The 10,044-nt window shown below is 45.6% G+C and overlaps 1 protein-coding gene across 1 annotated transcript; it reads right to left on the reverse strand.

The window, feature by feature from the left end:
• Nucleotides 1-7,243: 7,243 nt before the first annotated feature.
• On the reverse strand, nt 7,244-8,424 carry LOC132174265 (uncharacterized). Its single transcript, XM_059585950.1, has 2 exons — nt 8,140-8,424; nt 7,244-7,756 (listed from the first exon to the last, which is right to left on the reverse strand). Exons 1-2 carry the CDS (start codon nt 8,422-8,424, stop codon nt 7,244-7,246), a joined length of 798 nt encoding a protein of 265 aa, XP_059441933.1.
• Between the last annotated feature and the right edge of the window lie 1,620 nt (nt 8,425-10,044).

Here is a 10,044-nt window from a genome sequence, read left to right on the forward strand (position 1 = left end):
CGGTGCAATATTGAATCCACAAAGCAAAGCCTTTGAGGTAGCTTGGATCGGCTGCTGGCATTATGGTGGGCATCGGCATATTGCCCTTGGCACATGTCCTCAATGATTTTCGCCACATAGAATCTGGGCGGTTGCTCGGCAAGATGTGCGGCTTCTGGAGGTTGCTCATCATTGCATTGAAGGGCTACTACAATGTCGGCCCTTGTCACGTCAATGGCTTGGCCGTGCCCCTTGGAAGAGAGAGCGACCAAATTATTGCAGTCATGGGAAAGGTTGGCATAGAATTCAACTACCAATCTCTGGTAGGCGGTGGAGGTGACCGGTTTGAACAGCTTCTTGAGTCCCCTTCTCTTAAACTCGGCGACCGCCCATTGAGTCGCCTTATGGTTTTGAAAGTCTTCGCGAATGGTGAAGGTGGTCTCAAACAGGAGCTCCCGCTCTTCAAAAGTGGGCGGGGGAGAAGTAGCTTGGGCCTCGGACCCCCAAGAGGATGAAGCACGGGTTCTAGGCATTTTGAGCTTGAGTGGGCACTTTTATCGAACAGTTGGTGTGCACTGGAGATGGTCAACTTTGCAATACAAGTAATACCACTCAAAACCCCCTGCAAAAACACAAAAACCCAACACAGAGCGACAATGTGGGTGGATAAACACCCACACTAAGCTAAAAATTGAAGAAAAAATGAAGGTGAGAGGGGTCGGAGTTGAGGAGGTGGGTGAGAATGGGGAATATGATATGTGATGAAAGTGGTGGCCTTGGGGTAGAATGGGGCCGTACAAGTGCAGATGTGGTGTGGTGGTGGTTGTTCAAGGCCGATGGAAGTGAGGGAAAGTGGTTGTGCTCCAATGATGTTTGAGTGCAGGTGATGGGGACTTGTACGGTGCAAGGGAGTTTGAGGGAGAAAAAAGGGGAAAGTGACCTAAAATAGGTCACGTGATGTGCTGCCCGAGTGCTCTCGATTGCACACATGGTGCACTTGATTGCATTCGGGCAAGGGTGTGCGTGTGTGAGTGATGTGCGCTCGATTGCACCCGAGGTGCATTCGATCGCACTAACAGAATGTTTAAGGCCGTCATTTGGTTACTGCGCTCAATCGCATACTTGTTGCGATCGATCGTAGTAACAGAATATCAAATTTTTTTTTTTTTTTTAAATACATAATGTTCAATAATGAAAACGAAACACAAAGGATAATTAAGACCCATGTAAAGTAAAGAAATTGATATGATGAAAAATAAGAGAAAAAAAATGTACCGCCTTCAGTGGCCTCAGTACCACTATTTTGAGTAGATGTGTTTGAGCTCTTGGATTGCTCAAACACTTCTACTTGTGACTGTAATGTCTTTTAGTGTGAAGAGCTGCACTTGAGCTCTACAGAATTTGGCTTCAGTGCCCTTGGTGGTGCAAGAACAGGACCTCTAAGAACTGTGGCTGCTTTCAGCTGCTGGTGACACCCTAGGTTAGGTATTGTTTGAGCTGGAAATTCTCCCTGCTTCCTCTCACTCAGCTCCTTTGCCATCTTGCCCATTTGCACGTCCAGTCTTTGAATGGCTTGATCAGTCTTTGTATTGAATTGTTTTTGATCAGCCATGAATTGCTGTTGTAAAGTCACTAGGTTGTGTATCATATTATCCAGTTGGTTCATCTTTGACTCTTGAGTTGGTTTGCTTGCTTGTTGGGGGCCTTTCTGCTGTCCTTGATTAATACTCCAAGAGAAATTTGGATGGTTATGCCATCCTGGATTATAAGTGTTGGAATATGGATTGTTCTTGTGGGAGTAATTGTTTGGTCCCACATAATTTACCTCTCCTTGCTCTGCAAATGGAGATAAAGGACACGTCTCAGTGGTGTGATCTAGATGGGAACAAATAGCACATACCTGGATTGGTGTGTCCTGTGCAGAGGTGAGATTTTCTGAGCAGTCATGGCCTTGACAATCAGGTCCAACTTTGTTTCTACAGCAGCCATCTGATTGGGCGATCCCCCACTGAGGTTTACTTCATACATGCCCTTGCTTTTGACTCATCCCTTCCTCTTAAGCAGAATTGCTGGGAATGCTCACTTAATGTCTCAAAAAGTTCCATTGCTTCTGCACTACTCTTCTCCATAAGTGCTCCTCCACAAGTTGAATCAACCATCCCTTCGTTAGTATCAACTAAACCTTCATAGAAAATTTGTACCTAAGCATCTTGAGGGATGTTGTGATGTGGGCACTTTAGAAGCAAGGAATTGAAGTGATCCCAGGCCTCAAAGAATAGATCTCCATCTCGTTGTTGGAACATTTGAAGTTCCCTTTTAAGTTGTTTAGTTTTTTGAGCTGGGAAAAACTTCTTTAGAAACTTGGTGGTTAATTCTTCCCAAGTATGGATAGAATCTGCAGGCAAGGAATTGTACCACAGTTTAGCATTATCTTTAAAGAGATAGGGAAAAGGACTAACCTGAGTCTCTCTGGAGTTAGGCCTTGGATATGTTGCAACTTGCATAAATCAAAGAATTCTTTAAGATGCAAGTTTGGATCCTTAGTAGTTGTGCCTTTGAAGCGAGTCAATGCATTAAGGATTTGAGGAGAAATATAATAGCTGCCTTCCACCTCCGGTTGATATGCTATGCATGAAGGTTTATGGAGGTTTGCTGGAACGAATGCCTGCTTCATCGGTCTCTACACCCGTGGTTGATTTCCCTCTAATGGTCTTGGCCCAATTGGATTCTCTAGCAAATCTTCCATCTCAATTTCTTCCTCTTCTTCTTTATTTCTAGGTCGTTGTCGAATTATCCACTTAATTCCAGGATTGAGTGGAATAACGATTGAGTCTTGAAATCGACAACCTTGCATCAACTGAAATGCTTCTTCAGTGAGGCAGCTTCAGTGCTACTGGTCTGGAAGCTCCCTGGAACTACGTTCGATCGCAGGTTGGTGCGTTTGATCGCAATGAGCTCGATCGCACTCGGCTAATGATTGATCACAGGCACAAAAAGCTACTCCGCAACCTGAATCAGAAAACAGAAAAGTTAGGAAAAATGAAAAATCTTTTTGATTTTTGATAACAACTAAATTTAAAATTGACAATTAACTAAAGGAAAATAATTCTAAACAAAATTCGTTGCAATCCCCGGTAACGGCGCCAAAAACTTGTTGTCCAAATATCTACCTGAATTAATACGTAAATAATTGTACGTTTTACCTGCAAGTGCACAAGGTCAACATAGTAGTATATGGTGCAAGTACAGGATCATTCCCACGAGGATTGCTGAATTTTGCTTAAAAATAAATTCCTTAAGAAAAACAAAGATTGATTGTTTAAGTGATGATAATAAAAGGTAGGGCTTTGATATCCACCACTAATTATATTCAGCTAATATAGCAATATGCCAATGCTTTGATCATGTTATGCATATCTAATGTTTGTCAACCTAAGGGCATGGCATATATTCCTTAAGCTATAGATTTCCCTAAGCAACGAGTTAGGCATAGCGTATACTCTAACTCTTTTCTTCTCTAAGCGATTTAGCATGGTCTATACTAAGTTGTTCCTTAGGAAAGCATATACTCTATGGAAATCGACAAACACATGAGGCCTAGGGCATGGGCGTATACTCCCGGTTCCCCATGTTGATTAACTCAAGAACCACGGTGTGGATTCTTTTGTTACTTTTATTAAACCTAGGACTCGGCCATCCAAATTGATTTAACTAACTAGTCCATACCACATGCATATGTTGATCAGGCATACACATATGAGGAATTCATGCGAGCAGGTATAAATCAAGTTAAATAGCACAACAAGATCATTACAGAGGCGCCAATATTGAAATATTAACTAAACATAACTAGGGCTTCAATCTAGCCCTACTAAATAAATTAGTTACACGTAAAGTTGATATTAAACATCTTCATCAAATAAAAGAAATGAATGAAAAGAAAGGAAAAGAATAAACCCGAGACTTGAACTAGAAGAGCTCCAATTCCTCTCCTTCTAAAGGTCTCCTACTCTAGAGGCTTAAGGGTCTATTTATAGGCTTTAGAAGTCCATGACAAACTAGTAAACCTATTAATTTCATAGGGTTTCAAAATCTATTACAATTAGGAGTTGGAAAACCCTAATATGGAAAGAATGATAATCTGGCCGCAGCTTTGATGTGTCTCCTGCACACGGGTGCGATCGATCGCAACCCGTGTGCGCTCGATCATAGGTCTACGATCAAGCCTCTTTTGTTGTGCGCTCGAGTGCTCGTGGCCTGCTTCATGCTTTGTCTTCTGGTACTGTGCTCAATCGTAGGGAACCTGTGATCGATCGCAGTGTCAAGGGCTCCCATTTCTCCCATTTTCTCTCTTTGAGCCCAAATCTTCCGGATTTACTTCATTTTCTTCCAAAAGCCTACAAAAGTATGGAAAACACAAAAAGGAATTAAAATTACCTAATTAACTAAAATCAAAGGATTAAAACATGCAAGTTAAGGGCTGAAAATGTGAATATTTTAGCACTTAACAGTAATACACCCACAATGCTTCATGCAACTCGTCCGCCATGCGCCCTTCCTGTCTTCCAACTTCTTTTTGATAATTCTGAAGAGGGCTTTGTTGGTAGCTTCCACTTGGCCGTTAGCTTGAGGGTGTCCCGAGGAGGAGTAGAAGTTTTGGATCTTCAGCTCCTCGCACCAGTCTCTGAAAGGTTGGTAGTCGAACTGCTTTCCATTGTCAATGACAAAGGCATGCGGGATGCCGTATCTGGTGACTATAGGAATCGCGTGATGTTTGTAGCTGGTTATATGTGCAAGGGCTTCAGTTTCTATCCATTTGGTAAAATAGTCCACTGCCACAACTGCGAACTTCACACCTCCCTTTCCTATCGACAGTGGACCCACAATATCAACTCCCCATTGCGTGAATGGTCACGGGGAAGATATGCGTGTTAGCTCTTCAAGCGAGATGCTAGGGCCGACAGAGAACAACTAGCACTTCTCGCACTTCCAGACTTTCTCCATGGAATCGGCGTACATGCCTGGCCAGAAGTGTCCCATTCTTACAGCTTTGTGGGTGAGTATCTTGCCTCCTACGTGGCTGCCACAGATCCCTTCGTGGATTTCCCCTAGAATGTAGGCCCCTTCTGCTTTAAAGATGCACTTTAACAGGGGTAAGGTTTGCCCTCACTTGTAGAGCTCCCCTCGAACAAGCGTGTAACTCGCCACCTTCATTCAGAACTTCCTGGCTTCCTTGCGATCTTCTGGGAGGGTTCCCTCTTCCAAGAATCGGACAATACCTTCCACCCAATCTGGGCTCGCTATTACCTATGCAACTTCTCTTGTGGGCACAATTGATGACTGTAGGACCAAACGAACTTGCTCACGCCAGGAGTCCAACTCCGTTTCTGATGATGAGGCTAAGTGGGCTAATTGGTCTGTACATTCATTCTAGGCTCGTGGAACTCTCTTAATTGCGAACTGCTCGAACTTCGCGACGAGTTCTCTAACCTTTGCGAGGTATTTCTGCATTCTTTCTTCTTTGGCTTTGTACTCGCCCTAAACATGTCCTATTATCACACTGGAATCACTCATCACTTCTACACATCATGCTCCCAGCTCTATCGCTATGGCCTGTCTGGCTAGTATGGCCTCATACTCTACTTCATTGTTGGCGGTCTTGAAGCCCATTCTGATAGCATATCTGCACTCTGGTCCTCCTGGGGGTGTGATGACAACACCTGCTCCGTTGTTCCATTTATTTGTAGAGCCATCCACATAAACGATCCACGGTTCCGTAGGCCAACTCTTTTCCTCTTCTGGGATTCCTATGAACTCTGCTACAAAATCTGCTAGTGCCTGTCCCTTTAATGCGAGTCTTGGGAGATACTCCAGGTCGAACTCCCCTAGTTCTATCACCTATTTGACTAGGCAACCTGAAGTACTTGGCATGCGCAAGATTTGCATGAGCGGGTAGTCCGTTAAAATCTTAATAGTGTGGGCTTGGAAGTAAGGTCGCAGCCCCTTGGCGGCCACCACTAGTGCAAATGTTAGTTGTTCTGGTCGCGAGTATCTGGTTTCTACTCCTTTGAGGGCTCTGGTAGAGTAGTACACGGGTCGCTGCACCCCTACTTCCTCTCTTACCAATGCGAAACTGACCGCAAATGGTGAAATTGCTAGGTAAAGATAGAGTGGTTCTTCCTCCTAAAGTCTGTCGAGAAGTGGTGGGCTTGACAAATACGCCTTCAGTTGCCAAAAGGCCTCATCACACTCTTCCCCCTAAATAAAAGCCTTTCGTAAAATTTGGAAGAAAGGCAAGCACTTGTCAGTCGCTCTTGATACGAACTTGTTGAGAGCTGAGACACAACCCATGAGTTGTTGGAGCTGCTTGGTGTTGGTTAGGGGTTGCATATCCAATATTACCTAGATTTTCTTTGGGTTGCTTCAATCCCTCTCTAGGACACTATAAATCCCAAGAACTTTCTAACAGAGACCCCAAAGGCACAGTTAGCCGGGTTCAGCTTCATACAATAATTCCTTAGAGCCTGAAAGGTTTCCTCGAGGTCTTTTTCATGGCAGGTCGCCTGCTTGCTCTTTACTAACATGTCGACTACATACACCTCCACATTTCTTCCCACTTGGTCCCTAAACATGTGGTTCATTAGCTTCTGGTATGTTGCTCTGACGTTCTTGAGTCCAAAAGGCATGACTCGGAAGCAATATAGCTTGCGGTCCATAATGAACGCCGTCTTCTCCTCATCCAAATTATCCATCTGAATTTGGTTATACCCTGAGAAGGCATCCAAGAAACTGAGCAACTCGTGGCCCGTGGTTGAGTCAACGAGCAAGTCTATTCAGGGGCAATGGGAAGCTATCCTTGGGGCAGGCATTGTTTAGGTCTATGAAATCCATGCACGTCCTCCATCTTCTGTCGTTTTTCCTGACCATGACGACGTTGGACACCTAGGGGGAATCTGACATCTCTAATTAACTCTGCCTGCTTTAATTTCTCAACTTCTACCGCTATGGCCTTACTGCGCTCTACCGAGATGAACCTTAGTTTTTGCTTTATCGGGGTGGCGACAGGATCTACATTCAACCTGTGGGTGATTACAACAGGATCAACACTTGGCATGTCTTGGTGAGTCTAGGTGAACACATCTGCATTCTCTTGCAAGAATCATGCAAGGCTAGCCCTTGCTTCACTAGTCAACTATGATCCCATCTTCACAATCTTATCTGAGTCATCGATCGGTACTTCTATCAGATCTTCTGCGGGTTCACATTAGCATAGCTTGTGCTCATCGTGCGCCTCTATGGCAACCGCAAGTGCTTCATTTATGCAAGGTTCTTTCAACATGGTGTTGTAGCAAAATCGCGCCACTTCCTGACTACCTCTGACTACTCCTATTCCTGAATCGGTAGGGAACTTCATGGCTAAATGGAATGTTGACGCAATTGCCCTTAACGCATTCAACGTCGGCCTGTCGATGATGGCGTTGTATGCGGATGGCTTGTTGACAACGATAAAGTCGTCCATGACTGTTGCCTGGGTCGGTTTAGGTCCTACCTTGAGTGGGAGTGATATTGCCCCGATGGGGCGAACCCTCTCTCCACTAAACCCTACTAGCAGGGCTCTCATTGGTGACATTCTTCCTTTGTCTATGGCCATCTTCTCAAAAGAACTCATGTAGAGATTGTCCACGGAGCTTCCAATGTCCACAAGGACTTTATAAACATTGTAATTGCAGATGAGTTGGGTTACCACCAGGGCGTCATCATGTGGGGACACGACTCCCTGGAGATCATCGTCAGTGAAGATGATCGGTTGATTTTCCCTTCTCTACGCTTTGGAGGGCCTCACCACAAAGTAGACCTCTTCTAAAGAGAAACTTCTAGCGTAGTTCTTTCGAGCCGAACTAGATTCTCCACCTCCCGCGAACCTCCCAGCAATCGTGTTTATATTGCCAACTACTCGGTTGTGGACAACGATGCGGTTGTCTGGCCCCTGTCTTCGCATAGCTCCCTGGCAACCATGGTTGCCTTGGACTGCGAGGGGCTGTTCTTCCTCTGAGTCCTCTACATAGCCGAGGTTCTCTTGTCGCTGGAGTCCTCCTCATGCATTCCTTCACGGGCTGCGGACTATGTCCTATTCTCTCGCCGAACGTTCGCCTTCCTGACCTTCTTCAAATCTCCAGCTCCTATTATCGAGGCCACTAGCCCATGGCCGGGGCCTCCTATCCTCCTGAATGCGAGGCCCACCTGTATATGGGGCGCCCGTCTCTGGTCCGCCATAAACCTGGTGAGCTTGCCATTCTTGATGAGCCTTTCTATTTCTATATTTAGCGAGATGAAATCTTTTGTGTCGTCGCCATGATCTCGATGGTAATCACAATATCTGTTTAGGTTTTGCTTGTTGGCGGGGACCCGCATGGGCGGAGGTTGCCTAGCTTCTGGGACCACCATGACCTCGCATAGCACCTCAACTAGGCTAACGTTTAATGGGGTAAGATTGGGTTCTCGTGGGACAACCTACTTCCACTTCTCGCCCCTCTTCCCGAATAATCCTTTGTTTAGTGACAGGCTATCTTTGGGGGGTCCCTTTTAGGGATACCTGCCGTGGTCCTTCCCGTCGCTGTCAGGGCCCGTTTGGTTTCTTCTCCATTGATTTACGCGGCCACCTTCTCCATGAACTCCTGGAGGCTTGCCGGGGGTTTATACGCTACTTCCATGACCAAAGGGGTCTGGGGATGGATCCCATTTGAGAGGGACATCAGTATTAAGTGTTCTGAAAGCACTCCATGTAGTGTTTCAGAGATTCTAAATCTTTCTACTGCATCATCATCATCAAGTAGGCGATAGGCATCTTCCGCTTGTGTGTGGACATGAATTGGGTTAAGAAAAGCTTGGCGAGACTTGTGAAATCATCTATGGAGTTCGAGGGGAGGTTGGCGAACTACTAAAGCACGGATCTGGCCCAGGTTAGAGGGAAAGCCCTGCAGGCGATCTCATCTGGTATCCCTCGGAGGGCGACATGAGTCCAGAATGACTCAAGATGTTCCATATGATCAATGGTTCCATTGTAAGGAGTAATGGTTGGGACCTTAAACTTGGCTGGCAGCGGATGACTCAACACTCACTGTGTGAAGGGCAGGTTTGTGCTTTCCAGCACGTCTTCTATGGCTTTTGCTTTCCCTTCATCTGGCGAGCCATAGCCTCTACATTCATCTTTTAGCTCACTATACATGGTTCGCCAATCTTCCTGACACGCTGGGGGCTTGGGTTGCCTGTTGTGGGCTTGGGCCCCCTATCCAGATTCCACCTTTGCCACCCATAGGCTCCTTCTACAACTTCTTTCTTTGGCGGGTTGTGCACTTCATAGTTCTCATGCTCATACATCATCCCATCGCCGTACTTGGGGGCGTACTGCATGCCATGGCCAGCTGGCTCGTAGGGCTCCATACACTCCGAATACCCCCCAGCATACTGGTTGTAAGCGCTCTCGTTTTGGTACTGGCCATTGTCGTAGAACAGGCCTTCTAGTTCACCGTAAGGGTGGTACAGACCATAGTCCAGGTGACCACAACTATTCTGGTACTGAAGGTCACCCTAAATCCCATAAGTGCCCTAAGAACCATAGCTGCCCTGATCTCCAAAGGTGAAACTGCCATAATACTCTCCCCTAGGGGTTGAATCGTAGCTGCCACGCTCGCTCTGCCTGTAGTATTGATAAGTGCTAAAATATTCATATTTTCAGCCCTTAACTTGCATGTTTTAATCCTTTGGTTTTAGTTAATTAGGCCATTTTAATTCATTTTTATGTTTTTCATACTTTTACAGGCTTTTGGAAGAAAATGAAGTAAATCTAGATGATTTGGGCTCAAAGAGAGAAGATGGAGTAAATTGGAGCTCCTTGACATTGCGATCAATCACAGGGTACCTGCGATCGAGCGCAGTACCCGAGAGGATTAAACACAAATAAGCCCAGGAGCGATCGAGCACAGGACAGAAGAAGGATCAATCGCAGACCTGCGATCGAGCGCACACGGGTTGCGATCGATGGCACCCGTGCGCAGGAGACACATA

Source organism: Corylus avellana, chromosome ca3 (genome assembly GCF_901000735.1).
Source record: "Corylus avellana chromosome ca3, CavTom2PMs-1.0".
Lineage (NCBI taxonomy): Eukaryota > Viridiplantae > Streptophyta > Magnoliopsida > Fagales > Betulaceae > Corylus > Corylus avellana.